Consider the following 18631-nt stretch of genomic DNA (forward strand, 5'->3'; position numbering starts at 1 on the left):
GCCTAGGGTGGGGGGCTGTGGGGCTTAGGGAAGGCACGTGGAATCCTGATGACCCTTTGGGATGGGAATCTTCACCTCCCAGAATTTCCAGCTCTCTCCATGATCTGAAATATCTGGTTCTAAACTCCTTGGAGAGTGGGCTTCAAAACACCAGAGTTTCTAGAGTTATGCAATAGGGGTTGGTGGGAGGGATTCTTGCACCCAGCATCCCTGACTTTGTGGGACCCCACCCCAGCACCCCAGCACACAAGAGATAGTGGAGCAGATGCAGACAGAAGATTCTTTAGGTTCTTTATTATGAGAGGTGAAGTGAACTCAAGGAGGGTCAGTGGTCCGTTGGGGTGTGACCCCAGCCAGCTGGGTGGTCAGGGCAGGGCGCCATATGCCCCATTTTCCATCTCTCTTGTCCCTGCGGAGCCACCATCACTCGGCAGATTCCGCATCAAACCTGAGGTCCTGGAGAACCTCACTGATTGCTTCCATGGTTTTAATTACCCTACAAGAGTGGATGGGAACTATAAATAAAACCCAGATGGGGTGAATTAGCCGCCGCAGTGCAGCTCCAAGGGGGCTGTGGCAAGCCCCAGGCCCTCCTGCCTCCTGCCAAACCTCCAAGCAGCACTAGCAGTGGGAGGATCATTTAGGTGCCTGGGAGAAGGGGTGGTCCTGTGGGTCAGAGTGGCAGGAGGAAAGGTCATCTTGGTGAGTGTGGGCCATCAGGAAGGTGTGCAGGGCGACTGTGGCAGATGTCTAGTGGGTGTGCACATGTGTGTGTCTGAGAGGCGAAAGGCGGGAATGTGCAGGTGTGTGCCTGGTAGGGCCTGGGCAACCATGTCCAAGCTCCGAGTGGAGCCATGTGAGCAGGATCGACAGGTGTGAGGTATGCAGCTGTGTCCTGAAAATACACAGCGAGTCTGGTGTGAAACGGCAGGGCATATGCACCGGGGGAAGGTGGGTAGTGCATCTAAGGTCACCAGGTGAAGGTTCTGGTATGCACAGCCAAAGGCTTGTGTGCAGGTCCAGAGGGTTGGGGTCTGACCTTGCCAGCCCTGGGGCATGCCTGTTTGGGGCTGGGTGCCCAAGCATGCCTACGCAAATCTAGCACGGTCAGCCCACAGGGAGGCAGCACTCACTTCATCTTCAGCTGGTGCATCTGCAGGCTGTCCTCCTGCCCAGTCAGCTCTGGTGTCCCCATCAGCTGCAGCAGGGCCACCTGGTTGGGGGAATGGGCAGCGAGGAGGACGTCACGGTTGGCAGAGGCCGTGCCCTGACCTCCCACATAGGAGGGTCGGGGAAACACTGAAGCCCCCAGAAAGGCAGCACAAGGGGGAGGAGGGCAAAGCAGGCAGGAGTCTCAAGGGCAGTGGTACTTTTAACGCTGGAGGAATCTAGGATTAGGTTTAGAGGGGCTCCTGACCAGGGGGGCCGAGTGGGCGGGCCCTAGAGTCAGCGCAGTGTGGGTGTGGCCTCATGTAGGTGGGGAAGGGGAATGGGGTAAAATCTCGGCCAGGGATTGGGGGACAGGAGTGGTGCAGTTGGAGGTATAAGTAGGCGGAATCTTAGTCTCAGAGACCAGCCAGGGCGTTATAATCCCAATTTGGAAGTAGGCCAAAAACCTAGACTTGGGTTGGGTCTCTAAAAGAGGGTGGCCTGGGAATCCCAGCGGCGAGTGTGGTGTGGGCGTGGCTTCACGTGGCCTTGTATCTCGATCAGGATTGGCTGTGAAGGCAAAGTAGGCCGGGTCACAGGCCCACAATTTAGGCTGGGATCTAGGGTTATTAAGAAGGGGACTTGACCTGGAGTTTCACTGCACCCAATCTGAGGGTTGAGTAACAGATCTGGGGCACTGGGACAAGCCAGAGAGGGGAGGAGCGCGCTGTAGAGGTGGGGTCTGGGATGGAGCGGGCGTGTCCTGGATAAAAGTGGGGGCAGAAAGGAGGGGGCTAAGCCTGAGACTCTCAAGTGAAATCTTAATGGACGACTTAGCTGGGACATGTAGAGGGGACTGCTGGGGCGCCAGGGGCGGGGTTTGCAGGGACGGAATGTGGCCCCTCCCCCAAGGGGTGCACCGTGGGCCAAGCCCCGGGAGACACAAGCCGTAGAGTGGGCGCGGGGGAAACGGCCGGGGGGCGGGGCCTCACTGTGGTCAGGCGCGTCTCCTCCAGCTGCTGCAGGCTGCGCACGTGGCTCGCGAGCAGCGGCTGCGCTCGGGGTCCGGCTAGCTCGGCCTCCACCGCCAGCACCTCTCTCGAGGCGGCGGCGAAGACCTGGGTCACCTCGTGGACCGTGCTCCGGTAGCGCGGGAAGTCGTAGGGCGGGCCGCTGCTCAGGTACTGGCGGTGGCCTCTGCGGCAGGTGAGGGTCCTGAGGCTACGGCCCCGGCTCTCAGGCCCTGCACCCGCATCGACCGCCTGAAAGCCGCCCAAGAAGTGTCCCTCGATCCCAGAGTGTGGAGGCTAACCCGAGACGAGCGCACCCCAGCGCATAAGGAAGGGAGCGATCTGGTCTCCTCGCAAACCCCGCTCCACCTCCGACACTGAGGCGCACGGGGACCCAGTTCCTCCCTCAAGGCTCGCCCATCCCCAGAGTGGGCTGAGGGCCGAACATTGGGACCCCTCCCCTCCCATACGCCCACACTCACTCCTCCAGCCGGCGGAAGGCCTGCGCGCGCTCAGCTTGCAGCTGGTGGATGCGCTGCACCAGCTCCCGGATCGGGGCATCTTTCTACGGAGCGGGGAGCATGGCTAGGGCATGAAGCTGGTGCCCCCGGGCCTGCACCGCCCGCCCCACTCATGTTCCCGCTCGGGCTCGAGCTCACCCAGGGCCACACCAGCTCCTCGCGCTCTGGGACTCCAGTGGCGGCCGTATCACCCGGCACCGCAGGGACAGTGGACTCTGATGCGGCCTCCGCTGTGATCATGACTGCGCAGCTCTGGCCCCGCCCGGGATCAGGTTGCTCCGATGCGCCTGGCGCCCCCTGCAGGCCGGGAGGCCTCGGAACGTAGCCTGTGGTGAACAGTCAACCTGGAAGAAACCCCGGGGAACAATGGGAAGCGAATACTGGAGGGCTTCTCAGGTCTGACACCCTCTACCCACCCCACCCCGTGTTTATTCCTGTCCAGCGCTTGCCTTCTTAAAGTTTTTGATCTTGAATATAAGGTTCTATATACAGCAAGGTTTTGTTTCTATACAACTGTCAACACCCGACTTCACTTCCTCACATTCCATTCCCACACAAAGAAATCTGGGAAGTGATATTCGTCATCAGAGGCCACAAGGCTGTGACAAGAGTGGGATCTGAACGCAGGTTCTGACATTGGAAAGCTCAAGTCGCTGGAACCCAGCCTACAGCAGATTCACTAGCAGGTCCTATGTGAACTGGTTGGAAAAAGAAAGTGAAAGTGACTCAGTCCAGTCTCTTTGTGGCCCCATGGGACTCTCCAGGAATACAGTCCATGGAATTCTCCAGGCCAGAATACTGGAGTGGGTACCCTTTCTGTTCTCCATGGGATGTTCCCAACCCAGGTCTCCAGCACTGCAGGTGGATTCTTTACCAGCTGAGCCACAAGGAAAGCCCAAGAATACTGGAATGAGTAGCCCACTCCTTTTCCAGGGGATCTTCCCGACCCAAATCCAACCAGGGTCTCCTGCATTGCAGGTGGATTCTTTACCAACTGAGGTATCAGGGAAGCCCTGATTGGAAGTGAGCTGAAAAAAAAGCCCCTGAGATGGGAGTCCAGGGCAGGGCAGGGAGATGGTGGTGGTAGTGTTTCATATTAAGAAAAGGCCTGAGAGCTGGATACACACAGCCTAATTTGAACTTCAGAACCTCCCTCCTCTAGTAGACCAGGTAGACCAGGAAAATGGCAGCCTGGCCACAGGGAGGAAGGGGCAGCTAACAAGAAACTCAACTACCTGAGACATGAAGTGACAGCCTTTAACTGGCACTCCAGGTCTCAGCTATTCTCAGGCATCACTCTAGGCCTGAGTTGTCACCTACATCAAGCCCCAGTCATCCCAAGACAAATAAAAACACAGCCTTGCCAGGGCACTGCAACCCTCACCCAACAGACATCAGTCCTGGGTGGAGCCAGGAGGGCTAGTGGTCAGGCAAAATGGAGAGAAGGTGTTATTACACTAGGGGGTATGCTCCAGCCTATCCACCCATCCACCCACACCCAAACACCTCCAGGGCCCAGACATAAGGGCTGTTAAATGTGCCTGACCAGGTCCCACCGGTCACTTGGTGAAGGTCTTTATTCTCTATTTCAGATGATAAAACCCAAACGGGTGGGCTCACTAGGTTATGTGGCAGAGGGCCAGGTCTGAGACTTCCTTGTGCTGTGGTTCTGACAACTTCAGATGTGAAGGGCAGGGACCATGGTCCAATTTACAGATAAGACAACTGGAACTCAGGACCCAGGACCCCCAAGGGCTATGAAGAGCTGAGTAACATGAAGTCCCATAGGTGTCCACATCTCAGTCACCGCCCCCCCCCCCTCACTGGACAGACCAGCCACAGGGACACCAATTACTGCTCCAGTCAACGAAAGGGAAACTTTATTGAGGCCCAGGACCACGGGGCTTGGGCAGGAGGCCGCCCTGCGGGCAAAGGAGAAGCAGGTGGAAGAGCTTTATTTGACCTTCTTCTTGGGGCGCAGGTTGTTGGTGTGGCCGCACTTCTTCTTGCGGCAGTTGACAGCACGGGGGTGCAGGCGGGCGTAACACCTGTGCAAGGACACCAGGGAGGGTGAGGGCGCATCCGGCCCATGCCCAGGGCGGCCCCCGCCCGCATACGTGAGCACATACTTGCGGCAGATCATCTTGTCGCAGTTGTATTTCTGAGCGAGCTGGCGGAGGGAAGGCTCGATGATGCCGCCTCGCAGACGAAGCACCAAGTGCAGGGTGGACTCTACAGGAAATGAAGGGCAGAGACACTGTCGGAGCCTAGCCTCACCACCTCAGTCCCACGGGTGGAGGGCGGCCTCCAGGGCCCTCCAGACCACAGCTTATCAAGTATGATGGGGCTACATCAGAACCCCTTGGGTATGTGCACATGGACATGCCACCCCACAGAACCTGCACCTTGTCATGTCACCAGTCCTCACGAAATCGGAGACTAATATAAATATACACCGACAGTGGTATCCACCTCAGTTTCCCCACAGGCAAGGCAATTTCTAAGAGATGCAAGGATAACCTTTTATTTTGCTAGGGAAAAAGTGGTGATTGCCTTTACAATACTTGTAACATTAATACACACACAAAGGCCTTAAAAGAAAAGTGACTAAGAACATGAGAAACCATGGGCATTCGGAAAACACTGATGGAGACGCTTTTCAGCGATGAAAAGAGCACTTTACAGAGCAACACTCCCTAGCGCCATCTGATCCCCACCTTAAGGACCACCCTCCTCTACAGCTCCCTCCTAGTGACAGACTGTCAGCATTGCATCCTGGGTCCTAGGCCTCGCTGAGGCCCTGCTAGCCACCGCACCCCATACCTTTCTGGATATTGTAATCTGACAGAGTGCGGCCATCCTCCAGCTGTTTGCCCGCGAAGATCAGCCGCTGCTGGTCAGGTGGGATGCCTAAGGAGAGAGGACCTCCATTACAGAGGCTCTTGCAAGCACACTGCTGGCAGCTCCCGCCGTGCCCCGCCCACCGGCACCACAAGGCTGTGCCAGGATTACCCCAATCTGTCAAAAGGGAAACTGAGGTGGGGAGGGCAAGCTGCCTTCCCAAGATGACACTGGGAAACACTGGCATGGCTGAGATCTGTTGAAGCCCAGCACCCATTGCACACAGGATAGCAGAAACCCAGGGCTGAGGTTCCTACTGGGCGCAGCACTCAGACTCAGCCCAACTCACCCTCCTTGTCTTGGATTTTGGCTTTGACATTCTCAATGGTGTCACTGGGCTCGACCTCAAGGGTGATGGTCTTGCCCGTCAGGGTCTTCACAAAGATCTGCATCTCTGCGCCTGCTGGGGAGACAGGGTTAGCATGGATGGGGGGAGTGGTGATCGCTAAAGGTCTGAGCAGCCCCAGCTCACAGGCTGACCAGGTTTAGTCCAAGCCAGCCCCATGCATGCCTCGACCTCAACTGCAGGCCCACCTCACTGCCTGGTTCCTTCTGCCCATCTGAGCCTGCACCTTCAACTTTAGGGCACCACCCTGCCAAGCATATTTTCTCCAAGCGTGGTCTGAAGGTCCCACCCTTCCTCTCCTCACCAGCCCCTGCTCTTCCTGCAGCCTGGGTGGGAATCTCATCTTAGTAGCATCCCAACACACACACCTTCCTCCCTACAATCCCTTTTCCTCTCCAATACCAAGCTCAGACACCCAAAACTCCGGCTTCCTTCTGGGTTACACCCGAATGCTCAGACCACACTTCCTGCGTTTTATCCAATCCATAAATAACAACTGCTAACCACGTGCCTGGTACGTGTTTACAGAGGTATCGTTTTCATTTTCCAAGTTAAGAAAACAGTTGCTACTACCAGACTCTCTTTACAGACTTAGAAAAAGGCGACAGAAACCCAGCTGAGGGGCTTCATATTTTCGAAGGGACTGGCACGGTTTCCGCCACGAGAAAAATTTAGTTAATACCCCTCCGCATTAAATTAGATCATACCCGAAGGACACACGCTCTCCCCAAGGCCTCCTCAGATAGCTGGGGCCGGCAGAGCGGGCAAGCTCCCCTTCCAAATGCCGATTTCCCTCGCGGGGCCCAGTTCGGGACCGGAACCCGGCCCAACGTGCCTTGCTAAACCACCCCGCAGAACCTGGCCCGCCTACACGGACTTCAGGCCGCCGCCTCCGTCCCCTGGGCCCCCATAGTCCCCCGCACCCTACAAACCAATCCGGCCCAGCGCCAACCCGCAAGGCCTCCACCACCAACCTGCTCGGCCGCCTGGTTGAAGAGAAAGAGGGCGGCGGAACCGGAAACCGCCGATTCGCCGCCGAAAGCGCCTGCGCACCGAGCACGCTGCGTGCTTGCGTCACAATCCGCGCCGCGCGTCGTGCCCCGCCCCGCCCCCATGGTGGGTGCTGGCGAACGAAGTCGCGGCGCCTGAGTGGGACCTTGGCCCGCTAGCTTCCGGCTGTGAGCCCCACCCATCGGGTCACGTAGTAAGACGACCGCACCTTTCCAGGTGTTACTGCCCTGTCTCCAAACCTCCTGGAAGACGGCCCGCACATAGCGGGTGCTCCGGAGATATTTAAACAGATTAGGAGAGACCTTTGTGCTGAAGGAAAGGAATTAAGCCGCAGGTCCAAAGACGCAGGGGTCGAGGCGGGAGGCGGCGCGGGGGCTAGACCCCTGGAGCCACTGGAGGCTCTCTGGCTGCTGTGCATAAGTGGGTATCAGGGCGGGTGCGTACAGGAGCACCGAGGGCAGGTGGGGTTGGTGCATTCCCTCAAGGAAATGAGGTGGGACCCAAGGTCTTGTTTCTGGGACGGAAGAAGTTAAAAAGTGCTGAGCGCTGGGAACAAGTGAGGACGAAGTTACCCGTGGATTTGGCAGCGTGCTGTGCTAAATCGCTTCAGTCGTGTCTGATTCTGTCCCTGTAGACTGTAGCCTGCCAGACCCCTGTCCATGGGATTTTCCAGGCAAGAATACTGGAGTGGATTGCCATGCTCTCCTCCAAGGAATCTTCCTGACCCAGGGATCGAACCCACGTCTGCACTGTAGGGGGCTTCTTTACAGTGGAGTCGTTGCTCAGGGTACCTTCTTCATTGACCACTTCCCGGCGCCCCCTATGGACCAGGCAAATGTAGACACTCTGAGGTCTGGGAAGAGACCTTTAATAACTTAATGGAAAGTGCTTCAAAGATGAGGGGACTCTGTGACAGTGTCTGATGGGGAATGCGACCCCATCTAGCTTCCTGAGGAGCCCACTTTGGGGCTGAGATTTAGAGGAGTTATTCAAGGAAGTAAGGAAATGATGTGAGCAGTGGGAAGGCCTCTGTGGTGATAGGAAGTGGGGTCTTTGTGGCTGTCACCACTGGGGACCCCCACCCAAAGCAGCCCCACCTCCTCCTAGGCCAGTGGTGCCTGGCGCTCCACAGCCAGCCTGTCCCACGTGCAGCACCTGTCCCTGTTTAGGGATGCTGGGCCCAGGGATGGAAGGAAGTCACTGTTAGATGCACCTCCCCTTTTTAGTAACAGAGTCTCTTTATTGATAACTTCCCAACAGCATCTGTAAACATCGGGTACAAAAATATTCCACTTAACTCTGTTCTCCAACGTTGCTCGGCTTGCTCCACAAAGGCCCTAGGAGAGGCTTGTTAGGCTCTAGAGGTCTACACCTCTGGTCAGAGAAACAGGCTTGGGGCTGAGTGGATGGCTAATCTCTGTCTTGAGCCTTCTACAACTGTTTCAGAAACCTCCTTGAGATAATGATTGGAGAAAGGATTCAGTACTCTCATTGGAGGAAGGGGCAAGAAGACCAGAACCAGTAGGCGCAGGGGTGGGCTGGGTGGACTCGGATGACAGTGCTTGACTGTCTTGAGGGGGCTCTGACCAGGGGGCTGGGGCAGGGGACATCTGGCTCTGGTCTCTGGGAAGCTTGAAGTGTTGTTCAGAGTAGACCTAAGGCCTGACTCTGGAAAAGCTCCCTGTGCCCAGCCCAACTCCAGATGGACTGGTCATCCCCAGTTTGATAGAGGAATCTACAGAAAAGATGTTCTCAGTGAGGAAGGAGCAGGAATGAAAGATCCCCAGGAATTCTAAGGAGGGAGCCTTGTCCCCTCAGCAAGCCCTAAATGACAGACTAGGGTGGCAAAGCTGAGTATCTCGAGGCAGGGTTCTCCATTGCCACTTCAGACATCTGGGGAGTGACGCTGCTGCTGCCCTGAGACCCCCTCGGAGCTCCTGGGAGCAGGGCTACTCGCCCGGCATCTCCTCGTCATCTGTATGGCTGCGACCGTTGATGGCAGGGGAACCAGGCCGGATGTGGGACAGGTCCTCGAAGCCAGGGCTGAGGGAGGGCGAGACAGTGTCAGGACTGGTGTCACACGAGCCTGTGCTCTGTTCTGAGGTGGCGATGGTGGTGGTGGTGCTAGGCGGGATGGGGTCTTCATCTTCGTCCTCCAGGAGAGATGCCTCTGGGATGTCTGGGGGAAGACGACCCAAGAGTTGGCTGAGTCACTGTCATCACTGGGCACTGTGACGAGGGATTAATTGGGCCCATGACCCCTGACAGCTATCTCCACCCCACAGGACAGGACTTTGTTCATTTTACAGAGGAGGAAACTGAGGCCTTGGCAGGTGAGAGGCCTCTCTTCAAGGTGAAGTGAGGTAAGGACTCAGGTTCTCCGGAGTCTGGCCTACATGGGCCCTGGGCGGTGAGCCTGAGCCTGGCTCTGCCCTCTTGACTGTGTCACCTGGGCCTGGCCCCTCACCTGCCTGTGCCTCAGCTCCCCGCTCTATAAACTGGGAAACGATGGCATTGCCTTTGTGCCTGTGGTTTCAGCAGCCCTGTGGTGGGGAGCTTTTGGCCCATTCAGCAGACTGGGTAAAGTGAGGCTCGGCATGGATGATGCTGTGCTTCCGCTGCCAAGTCACTGCCCCTCTGGGCACAGCCCCCACCTCACAGGTGGCTACGGGTAACAGCCTGCCTCGCAGTGGGTGCATGACACTCACTGGGCTAAGGACTGTCATCCTTTCTTTTTTTTTTTTAAGGACTATCATCCTTGTCAACACCCCGTTGTTATGACCTCTGCCGAAGGAGGAGATTCTGATCTCAACACTTGCTCTGCAGGTTGCCAAGAAGACCAGGCCAGACCCCTGCCCCACGTCTCTCTGGACCCACGACCCACCAGGGCCTGGGCCTGCTGTCAGCCCTTGGGGTACATTCCAGAAGCCAGCCCTGGGCTGAGGGCACTGACATCAAAGGGTGCAGAGCCCAGAAGTGGGATGCAGGAGTTCTGGGTGACACTTACGGCTGAAGGCCTCCGGGTGCTGTCTGGCCAGCTTCCCTTTCAGTGTCCTGTTGGGGAAGGGAAGGCACACAGGGCTGAGCCTGCTGAGGAGACAGGCTGGGCCCGGTGCAGGCCAGGGCCCCCCTGCTCACTGCTCCAGGCTGGAGGGGGCTGGGCGCTCAGCCTGCCCTCCGACCCCCATGATGGGTGGCAGCTACTGTTCTGCTGTCGCCCAGCTTCCACACGGCCTTAGTGCTGGGTCCGGCCCCCACCTGTAATGCCTCATGTCTCACCCTCTTCTACCAGGACCACCTTCCAGGAGGCTCCCCTTCCCCTCACCTCAACAGCCACTCCTCTGGGGACTTGTCCCAGCCTGTCTTTCCATCCTGGGGTGAGGATGTCTGTACAGAGGCCAGGAGGGCCTGCCTGTCCATGCCCCAAACACCGGCACTCATTAAACTGAAGTTCACAGAGAGGCACCTGTTGCCCTTTTTTAACTGCTGGTTTTTTCTTCGTACCTGAAGTAATGCAGTTCTGCTTGGGCTTCCCTGGTGACTCAGATGGTAAAGAACCCGCCTGCAATGCAGGAGACCTGGGTCGGGAAGATCCCTTGGAGAAGGGAATGGCTACCTACTCCAGTAACCTTGCCTGGGAAATCCCATGGACGAGGAGCCTGGCGGGCTGCAGTCCCTGGGGTCGCAGAGTCGGACATGACTGAGCAACTGAGATTTTCACTTTTTTCACTGCAATTCTGTTTACAAAGAGTTACAAAAGGACCTTCAGAACAGCCTCTCAGCCTTGACTCTGGTCAGCCAGCACCGTGCCCCAAACCGTCCCCCAGAGTATCACTGCTGCGGCGTCCCTGCCTGGGCAGACACACTCATCTCCTTCCCGAGGGACATCAGGGCTTCCCTGGTGGCTCAGACGGTAAAGAATCTACCTGCAATGTGGGAGACTCGGGTTCTATCCCTGGGTCGGGAAGATTCCCTGGAAAAGGAAATGGCAACCCACTCCAGTATTCTGGCCTGGAGAATTCCATGGACAGAGCAGCCTGGCAGGCTACAGTCCATGGTGTTGCAGAGAGTCAAACACAACTTGCTGACTAACACTTCCACCTTCACTGAGTGACCCAGATACACGTCAACCTTTGGGGTTCCTGCTCTAGCCCCATCCCTGCGACACCACACGTGGGCGGGCAGCCTGGTGAGAAGCCCCAGAAAACAGGCCCTCTTATGTAGCATCTATCTGGCCTGTTGCGTGATTTCTGCGTAGAGCTTGCTCCAACCTGTTGCCCTCAATCTGTGGCACCTACTCTGCCAGCAGACGTGGCTGCTCCTGAAATAGCAGAAGCGGCACGGTCGGCCAGAAATGCCACTGTAGCTGGTTCTGGGCCCAGGAGCCCAGGCTGTCAACAGCAGTGTGAGCTCTGGGGGTGCGGGTGTCAAGCGTTCTGTGTGGCTGGGGACTTGGACAGTCTTTCCCTGTCCTCATGGAAACCGGCTCGAGGAGCACCCACAAACCCCGGGAATCTCATTTTTCTCTTGAGAGAAGACCTGGGTGGAGGCCAAGGCGGACAGGAGGCTAGCCTTTCACTGTCTGCTCTGGCCTACCTTTTGCAGTATGGGTCTGGTGCAATGTTGCATGTTCAAAAAGAAATAAAACTTAAGTTCAGAAACTCTAAGGTTTTCAGTCCTTCTCCAATACTAAGTGTGCGGTGAAGCCTTGTAAAACAAACAAGCTGAGTCTCCCACCCTGCTACGTGGAGAGGACGGCCCTCATCGAAGAGGAGAGGAACCTGAAGCATGAAGTGGGAGGCGGAGGCTGGAGGGGGAGCACCCACCTGATCCTGCGGAAGATGCTGTCCAAGTCCCGTTTCATCTCCACCAGGGTCCTTGTGTGGTGCAGGAAGCGCTCGTTCATCTGCTGCAGGCGGGCACTTGACAGGTTGTTGAAGTTGAGCAGCATCTCGTTGGTCTTTTCAAAGCGGTCCAGCCTGGCAGCAGAAAAAGGGCACCGACTCCTCTGCTCAGCCTCCAGGGCCCTGCCAACTGATCCTGCTAGGCCTTTTCCTGCTCCGTGACCTCGGTGTACATCATTCCCGTGTCCTGCAGAGCTCTACCTGGTGTCTGAGACAGCTAGCAAACTCCTATTTAGCTTTCAAAACCCTCCTCAAGGGTGCCCTTCTCATGTAGCCTTCACCCTCTCCCTCAAGCAGACTCTTTGACTCTCCTGCTTCCCCAGGTTCTTTCTCTGCTCCGGTCCTGATACCCTGAGGCCAGGAAGGTTCAAGTCTGATTTTGTCTCCTCTCAGCCTGGGGGTCCCCCAGGGCCAGGTCTGAATCTGGCCTTAAGACCCAGGAGGGAGATGGGCGCTGCCGAGACCAGGCAGAGTCAGCACCCTTGTCACAGGACGAGAAAGGTAAGGTATCAGGTCCCTGCTGTGCCATAAGTGGAATGAAGAACTTTTAGCTTCAAGACACAAAGATAAAGCCCCAGGAGACTGATTCCACCCCAAGATTGTGTCAGAGAGCATGCTGGAATTAGGGGGAAGTTGTGGTGGCTACAGTGCCAAGCCCCAAAGAGGGCAAAGGTCATTCCTAGAGCTTCCAAGTGACCCCGCATGCACTGCAGAGACAGCCTTGGCTCTGAGAACAGGCGCCCAACAGGAAGTGAGCCATGGCTCCCTTAAATCCCACAGCCCCTTCCTTATCCTCCCCCCAACCCAAGTCTCCCCACCCCAGGCCTCAGGCTAGGAGCTGCTGCGGCCCCCGCCAAACTGTCCACAGCTGCAAAACTGTCCCAGGGCCCCGCTTCCTGTGCCAAGGCCTCGCCTCCAGGCCAGGAAGGAATTTTACTTTGGAGCCAGCCAGAAGATTTGCTCACTTCCTTCATTTTATCACCAGTGTGGGACCAGGGTAGAGGCGGGCAGGGCAAGAATGTTGGCCAGCAAGTGGATTCCTTCCCACGCCGGGGACCCAGGGCCCCTGGCCTCACTCACATGTTCTTCTGGGCCAGGATGATGGCGCTGACATCGTCCGCATTCACCATGCTCAGGATGCGGCTACAGAAGACCCTCGAGGCCGAGTCCGGGGGGTCCATCTCTTCCTCCTCCTCCGCTGCCTGAAACAGGCAGGAAGAAAGAATTTTTGGTCTGCATCAGAAGTGGGGGAGGTGGGATGGATAAGAGGGTCTGGCTACCCCGCAAGCCACATGAAGTGGGTCATGCCACCTGAGCCTCAGCTTTGTCATCCCAGAAATTCAGAAGTGTTTTGAGAATCACTGGAGTTCATATTTATAACTTGTACCCAAGCACATCAGAATCCCATCACCCCTTCTACCTCCACATCCCCAATTCCCATGTGCCCAAAGTCACAGGCAACTTCCTCCTGCATAGATCTGCCACCCTCCTCCCACACGCCCCTGCCTTTGCACCTGCTGTCCCCACTGGGAGAACATATATGGCTGTCCCCTCATCACCCCCCCCCGCAATGCCTTCTCTCCCAAAAGACCCCCCACTCTGGTCACTCTCATCACTTCACCTTTTTAAATGGTTCCACTGTCTCATCTCTTCCTGAAATTATTTTAGTTATCAGGTGACCCATTTGCCAGTCACCCCCACAGTGTCAGCTGCAGCAGAACAAAGGCATGTCTTTCTGGCTTGCTGCTTTCTCCAGAGCCAAGCCCAGAACCCAGCTCACAGCAAGGCATTGCCAGAATTTAATTTGGTGAGAGCAAAACAGAAACTTTCAAACTCAGCTCTGAAGCTGGACTTCTATTAGCAACTTAAAGCCAGGCAGTGAGCCCCAGCAACCCAGATGGCTCTGCAGCTCCCAGCTTCTCTGGCACACAGATTACACCCCAGCAGGTGGGGACTTCCAAGACCATGCTAGGGCAGGAGGGGACACAGCTTCAGCACTGGCCCTCCTGAGGAGATTCAGGAAAAACCCAGAATCCTGACATAGCTTGGCTCTGGGATCTGCACATTTAATGGCCAACAGAAAAGCCCACTTGCAACTGGTTAAGATTCATGCACAGGATCAGGAAGGGCTTTCAGAGTCCACGTCTACCCTCCTCTTTATTGAACATCAACTCTATGCTAAACAAGACACCAATTTCAAACACCAGCAACTGCTATCATCCTTATTTATGTATGAGGAAAATGATGCTCAGAGACTGAGGTACTGGGCCATTGACACACAACCAGTAACCACGGGTCACAACTCAAATGCCCGCGGCCCACAGGATCCACAAATGCGAGACCTGGATGTTCAGTATCTACGTCTGACAAGACAGCTGCTTCTTACTGTCCCTGATTCCTGCCAGACTTCTGATTCTTTCCAGAAAAAAAAAAGAAAAAACCAAAACATGGATTTCTTGTCCCTGTGAAATCACCTCATTTACAAATGTCAACAACTAATATTTACCCCATAGAGGCCAAGAGTACATTTCTCTTTGTGCTGAATCTGGCTATTGGTTTGCAGCCCCCATGTGCCTTCTCAAGGTAAACTGTCACACCTGATGAAATATAACTCCCCCCCTCCCCTCACCCTCCAGCGCCAGTCACCATGCTTACTGAGCTCCTACTCCGTGCCAGGTATGGACACCAACACCCTCCACATTTCCAAAGAAGATCATGTATAAAGGGGACACTTGGGCTCTCAAAGGAGAGTCGTGTGCTAGTCGTGTGCAGCTAGAGCCTGGCAGGCACAGCATTTGGACCTGTGGAAAATGGTTCTGCTTCAAAGCAGGGCTCTTTCCTGTCTCTGGCTCCCAGATGTGAGGGCTGAGGGATTCAAGGCACACTCTCCCACCAGATGCCTCGTGGAGGAAGCCTTCCCCAACTGTTAGTCTGGCCTATACACAGAGTGGAAATGACCCAGCATAGGCTCTGGTCCTGCTCCAAATACATTTATGGGGAAAACACGCAGAGAGGGAGGCTGTGTGACCTTGGAAAAGTCATCTCACCTCTTAAATCTGTCATCCACAAAGTAGGAATAACAAAGAATTAGAATCTCACAACGCTGTTTGTGAGACCGAAACCAACAGTGATAAGAGGCGCTGGGTTCCGGGCAGGGAGCTTCTCCGAGGGCAGAGTGAAGAAATCTAAGGATGGCCTCCCCAGTGCTTCCAAAAATAAGAACAAACACTTGTACAGCACTTCATTTAATCCCCAATTCCCCCTACAAGGCAGACACTACCCCTCCGAGGGCAACACAGGGGTGGGCTCCATTGCGCAAGGTCACACACCAGAGCGGGAAGGGGCCGCTACTCCACCCAGGTCTTTTAACAGAATTTAAAAGGGCTGCACAAGCTCAGCAAAACCCGCGAGTGGGGTGGGGCTCCCCAATCCTCTCATGCCCCGCCCTTGTGAAACCGGGAAACTGAGGCCCAAACAGGCCAACGCCCGGTTTTGGAGACAAGGTACAGCCTGAATACAAGTGGCCCCAACTCTCGCGCCGCGGATCCGGATCCTGCCCACAGCGCCACCCGCGCCTCCACTGCGCAGACGGGGAAACTGAGGCCTGTGCGCAGGAGGGGTGCCCAGATGTTGCCAGCGGCGCGCCCCACCCCACGACAGCCCGGAGACCGCGCCCAACCCGGCCTGGATCCCCAGAGGCCCCTGCGTCCCCAGCCCCACCCAGAACTCGGCCCGGGCGTCGCTGGCAGTAGCACCTGCACATCTGGCGGCCTTGCTCGCGCTTCCGGGATGGCGCCCGCGCCGCCGTAACGTCACCACGCACCCTGCGTGCGAGCGCGCGCGTGGCGGCGACGTGCCCAGGGCCAACTTGCGTGAGTGGAGGCGTGGCAGGAAGGGGTGGGGCTTACATGTAGCTTCTATTTGCGGGCTCAACGCAACAAATAGCCAATCAAACAGTCCCTCTCGCGCCGGCGTAGTCTGCAGAAGCTGAACTCTGCGGCAGTCCAGAACCGGGAAGGGACGTAGGAATAACGTAACCTTTTCAATAAAAGGATATAATCAGCTTCCTTCTTAGGAAAACCATGCCTTTTTGTAGTCTCTAAGTTCGTATTGGAGAAGGAAATGGCAACCCACTCCAGTACTCTTGCCTGGAAAATCCCTTGGACGGAGGAGCGTTGTAGGCTACAGTCCATGGGGTCACAAAGAGTCGGACACGACTGAGCGACTTCACTTTCACTTCAAGTTCGTGTAAACAAATTGCACATGGCGACCCCTCCCCCACCTAGCTGGTTCACGGTTCTCGCCCGTCCCTTGAATTAGCCAATCGCGCTAGCTTGTGAAACCACGCTAAACAGAGCGGGCTTCCCACTCAGTGTGCTCGCCGGTCACACATGCTGGTTGTGCATCCTTCTGCAAAAGTAAAGTTTGCCTTGCCAATCCATTTTCGGAGCGCGCGGCTCCGGCGGAGGACATTTCCAACTACTTGGGGGCTCGTCTGGGATCCATGTCATCTGGAGGGGTCGAATGAACGCTCCTCCCCACCCCAGGAGATGCATCCCACTGTTTCGTTATGGTGGCCTCCAGGGAGGGGAAATCTGCTACCCCTTGGGTTGACAGTGGACTCCGGGTCGGAAGTCCATCGGCAACGCAGGGGAGGGGCCCAGGCAGGCACACTGGCGACCAGGTTACTCCCTGCAGGGACCAAGGTAGGAAACGTCACGTGCGTGCTAAGTCGCTTCAGTCGCGTCCGACTCTGTGCGACCCTATGGACTGTGTTGCCCTCCAGACTCCTCTGTCCATGGGGATTCTCCAGGGAAGAATACTGGAGTGGGTTGCTATGCCCTCCAGGGATCCAACCGGAGTCTCTTAGGTCTCCTGCATTGGGATGTGGGTTCTTTACCACCAGCGTCACCTGGAAAGCTCTAAGAAACGTCACAAGAGGTGACAAAGTATTTCCTTGGTGGCCGGATCATCCCGGAGGCTGTCTTGTGTGCATGGGACCTGTGAGTGGAAGCGAGTGTGGAGTCCTGATCCATAGTTCCCTTAATATCCTTTGGTGATTTCATATGGCATAAGGCAGTCTTTTCCGACCTAATCCGGGGCTTATACCAACCAGCCAGTAGCTAAGAAGCTAAGAGCAGAAATATACTCTCCTCTGGCATAGTTCTCCCTTGAGGGAAACGACCAGAGACAGTCGAAGTGACTCGGGAAGAGTGCAAGAAACCTCCGAAGAAAGAAAAGGGGGGTTGAGGCTCTAATCAAGAGCACACAATCAGACAATAGGGATGGGTAATAAGAATTTTCTTTAGGCAGGAAGGATTCCGAGGAGAGAAAGACCAACAACGAGATTCCCCTAGACAGTCCCCTAGGACGCACATTCCAATACTGGGGAGATAGTCCTATGATGAAAGGGAAAAAGAAACAACAGATGATAAAGTATTGCTGTTTCTTTTGGACTCAAGAACCTATATTGAAACCAACAGTATTTTGGCCTAAGTTTGGGTTTGATGAAGATTGGATCTGCCAATTGCTTGTACAGTATGTTAATGACAAGAGTCCAGTTGCCCAGGAAGAAATAGATTATGCTCTTTGTTGGAGAAAGGGGCTGGTGGTTCTATTCCCCTTAAAGATGGAACTAGGTTAAAACAAGGAGAGGGAAAATAGTAAGTGGGATCCTCTGGACTATGTGCCTCCTCCTTATAACTCAGGAAGCCTATAGCCTTAACTGCCCCAGGAATAGCCTAAACTGCCTCAGGAGAGGAAATAACAGAAGAGAGAGAACTCAAGCTGGCCATCATAGCCTCGGAGCCCTCTCCAGCACTACATCCCTCACTTCCTCAGTTGAGGAAGGACATAGAACAATGTAAAAGGGACATTCAAAATTTACCCTTCCCTCCTGAAAGACAGGAACCTTAGGCCCTCTAACCCCTCCAAGAGGGTCCCCTAGGAGGAAGAGGAAGTGGATTTGTGAACAACCCCTTCTTAGGAGCTCTGAGGTTTGAGAATTGAAGAAAGAACTGAAGCCCTTATTAGAGAATCCCCCTGGGGTCGCAAACCAGTTAGATCAATTTTTAGGCCCTCAAATTTTCAAGTGGGCTGAGCTTATATCTATTTTAGGCATTCTGTTTTCCAGAGAGGAAAGATCAATGATTTGGACAGCAGTGATGGCCACTCGGGAAAGGGAACACTTAGCTGGCCCAAATGTCTTAGCAGCTGGAGTAAAATTTCCTAACCAAGAACCACAATGGAATAATAACAGTCCTGAACAGAGGGTCATACGAGAGATCTCAGGGACCTAATTATAAAAGGGATCAGAGAGTTCCCTGATTCCAAAATGTTACTAAGTCCTTTGATATACAGCAAGGAAAAGATGAAGGGCCAGCTGAATAGATTGAAAGACTAAATAAGAAAATACTCTGGATCGAATTTAGATGATCCTCTTGGCCAACGTATGTTAAAATTCGTTTTGTAACTAACAGTTGGCCATATATGTCTAAGAAATTCCAGAAATTAGACAATTGGAAAGATAAAAGTTTAGAATTATTAAGAGAAGCCCAGAAGTATATGTATGGAGGGATGAAGAAAAACAGAAAACTAAGATTATGCTTACCACCATAGAACAGGTCACTCAGGGAAGAGGTGGCCCCAAGAATCAAAAACAAAGACCACCTCCAGGAAGATTTAATGGAAGCGGGATCCAGGGGAAATCAAGTGCTACAGGTGTGGGAAGGAGGGACATTTCAAGAGGGATGCCTTTGTCCTCAGTCGAGGAAAAAAGAAAAAGTGATA

The 18631-nt window shown here is 55.0% G+C and overlaps 3 protein-coding genes and 1 long non-coding RNA gene across 8 annotated transcripts; 1 reads left to right on the top strand and 3 right to left on the bottom strand.

The window, feature by feature from the left end:
* Positions 1 to 274: 274 nt before the first annotated feature.
* REX1BD (required for excision 1-B domain containing) lies at positions 275 to 3033 on the bottom strand. Of its 2 annotated transcripts, none has more exons than XM_019963824.2 (5): positions 2819 to 3033; positions 2642 to 2724; positions 2142 to 2346; positions 1134 to 1213; positions 275 to 515 (listed from the first exon to the last, which is right to left on the bottom strand). In XM_019963824.2, the coding sequence occupies exons 1-5, from the start codon at positions 2918 to 2920 to the stop codon at positions 497 to 499; spliced, it is 489 nt and encodes a 162-aa protein (XP_019819383.1). In that variant the 5' UTR covers positions 2921 to 3033; the 3' UTR covers positions 275 to 496. The 2 variants fall into 2 exon arrangements, with proteins under 2 accessions (XP_019819383.1, XP_019819381.1); XM_019963822.2 differs by having other exon boundaries at positions 275 to 496; positions 2819 to 3032.
* Positions 3034 to 4531: 1498 nt separating this feature from the next.
* On the bottom strand, positions 4532 to 7008 carry UBA52 (ubiquitin A-52 residue ribosomal protein fusion product 1). Its single transcript, XM_019963827.2, has 5 exons — positions 6902 to 7008; positions 5871 to 5984; positions 5504 to 5590; positions 4810 to 4912; positions 4532 to 4728 (listed from the first exon to the last, which is right to left on the bottom strand). The coding sequence occupies exons 2-5, from the start codon at positions 5971 to 5973 to the stop codon at positions 4635 to 4637; spliced, it is 387 nt and encodes a 128-aa protein (XP_019819386.1). The 5' UTR covers positions 5974 to 5984; positions 6902 to 7008; the 3' UTR covers positions 4532 to 4634.
* Positions 7009 to 7020: 12 nt separating this feature from the next.
* LOC139184029 (uncharacterized) lies at positions 7021 to 10399 on the top strand. Of its 2 annotated transcripts, XR_011567448.1 has the most exons (3): positions 7021 to 7358; positions 9224 to 9301; positions 9686 to 10399. It is a non-coding gene; the product is annotated as an uncharacterized lncRNA (long non-coding RNA). The 2 variants fall into 2 exon arrangements; XR_011567449.1 differs by lacking the exon at positions 9224 to 9301.
* Positions 8158 to 15749, bottom strand: KXD1 (KxDL motif containing 1). Of its 3 annotated transcripts, none has more exons than XM_019963825.2 (5): positions 15598 to 15749; positions 12923 to 13044; positions 11765 to 11917; positions 9946 to 9992; positions 8158 to 9117 (listed from the first exon to the last, which is right to left on the bottom strand). In XM_019963825.2, the coding sequence occupies exons 2-5, from the start codon at positions 13021 to 13023 to the stop codon at positions 8888 to 8890; spliced, it is 531 nt and encodes a 176-aa protein (XP_019819384.1). In that variant the 5' UTR covers positions 13024 to 13044; positions 15598 to 15749; the 3' UTR covers positions 8158 to 8887. The 3 variants fall into 3 exon arrangements, with proteins under 3 accessions (XP_019819384.1, XP_070648584.1, XP_019819385.1); XM_070792483.1 differs by lacking the exon at positions 15598 to 15749 and adding an exon at positions 14890 to 14913; XM_019963826.2 differs by lacking the exon at positions 15598 to 15749 and adding an exon at positions 14498 to 14745.
* Between the last annotated feature and the right edge of the window lie 2882 nt (positions 15750 to 18631).

The sequence above is a fragment of the Bos indicus genome, chromosome 7 (genome assembly GCF_029378745.1).
Source record: "Bos indicus isolate NIAB-ARS_2022 breed Sahiwal x Tharparkar chromosome 7, NIAB-ARS_B.indTharparkar_mat_pri_1.0, whole genome shotgun sequence".
NCBI classification, from domain to species: domain Eukaryota; kingdom Metazoa; phylum Chordata; class Mammalia; order Artiodactyla; family Bovidae; genus Bos; species Bos indicus.

Bases quoted from the DNA above. Each gene is read 5' to 3' on its own strand.
- KXD1 (XM_019963825.2), bottom strand. From the start codon at position 13,023: ATGGACCCCCCGGACTCGGCCTCGAGGGTCTTCTGTAGCCGCATCCTG. The intron at 9,993-11,764 runs GTGGGTGCTCCC...CTTCCCCAACAG, and splicing joins AGCATCTTCCGCAGGATCAG to GACACTGAAAGGGAAGCTGG. The intron at 9,118-9,945 runs GTAAGTGTCACC...GTCTTCCCCCAG, and splicing joins GCACCCGGAGGCCTTCAGCC to ACATCCCAGAGGCATCTCTC.
- UBA52 (XM_019963827.2), bottom strand. From the start codon at position 5,973: ATGCAGATCTTTGTGAAGACCCTGACGGGCAAGACCATCACCCTTGAG. The intron at 5,591-5,870 runs GTGAGTTGGGCT...CTCTCTCCTTAG, and splicing joins CAAAATCCAAGACAAGGAGG to GCATCCCACCTGACCAGCAG. The intron at 4,729-4,809 runs GTATGTGCTCAC...GTCCTTGCACAG, and splicing joins GACAAGATGATCTGCCGCAA to GTGTTACGCCCGCCTGCACC.
- REX1BD (XM_019963822.2), bottom strand. From the start codon at position 2,920: ATGATCACAGCGGAGGCCGCATCAGAGTCCACTGTCCCTGCGGTGCCG. The intron at 2,725-2,818 runs GTGAGCTCGAGC...CCCGCTCCGTAG, and splicing joins AGGAGCTGGTGTGGCCCTGG to AAAGATGCCCCGATCCGGGA. The intron at 1,214-2,141 runs GTGAGGCCCCGC...TCCCCCAACCAG, and splicing joins AGGAGACGCGCCTGACCACA to GTGGCCCTGCTGCAGCTGAT.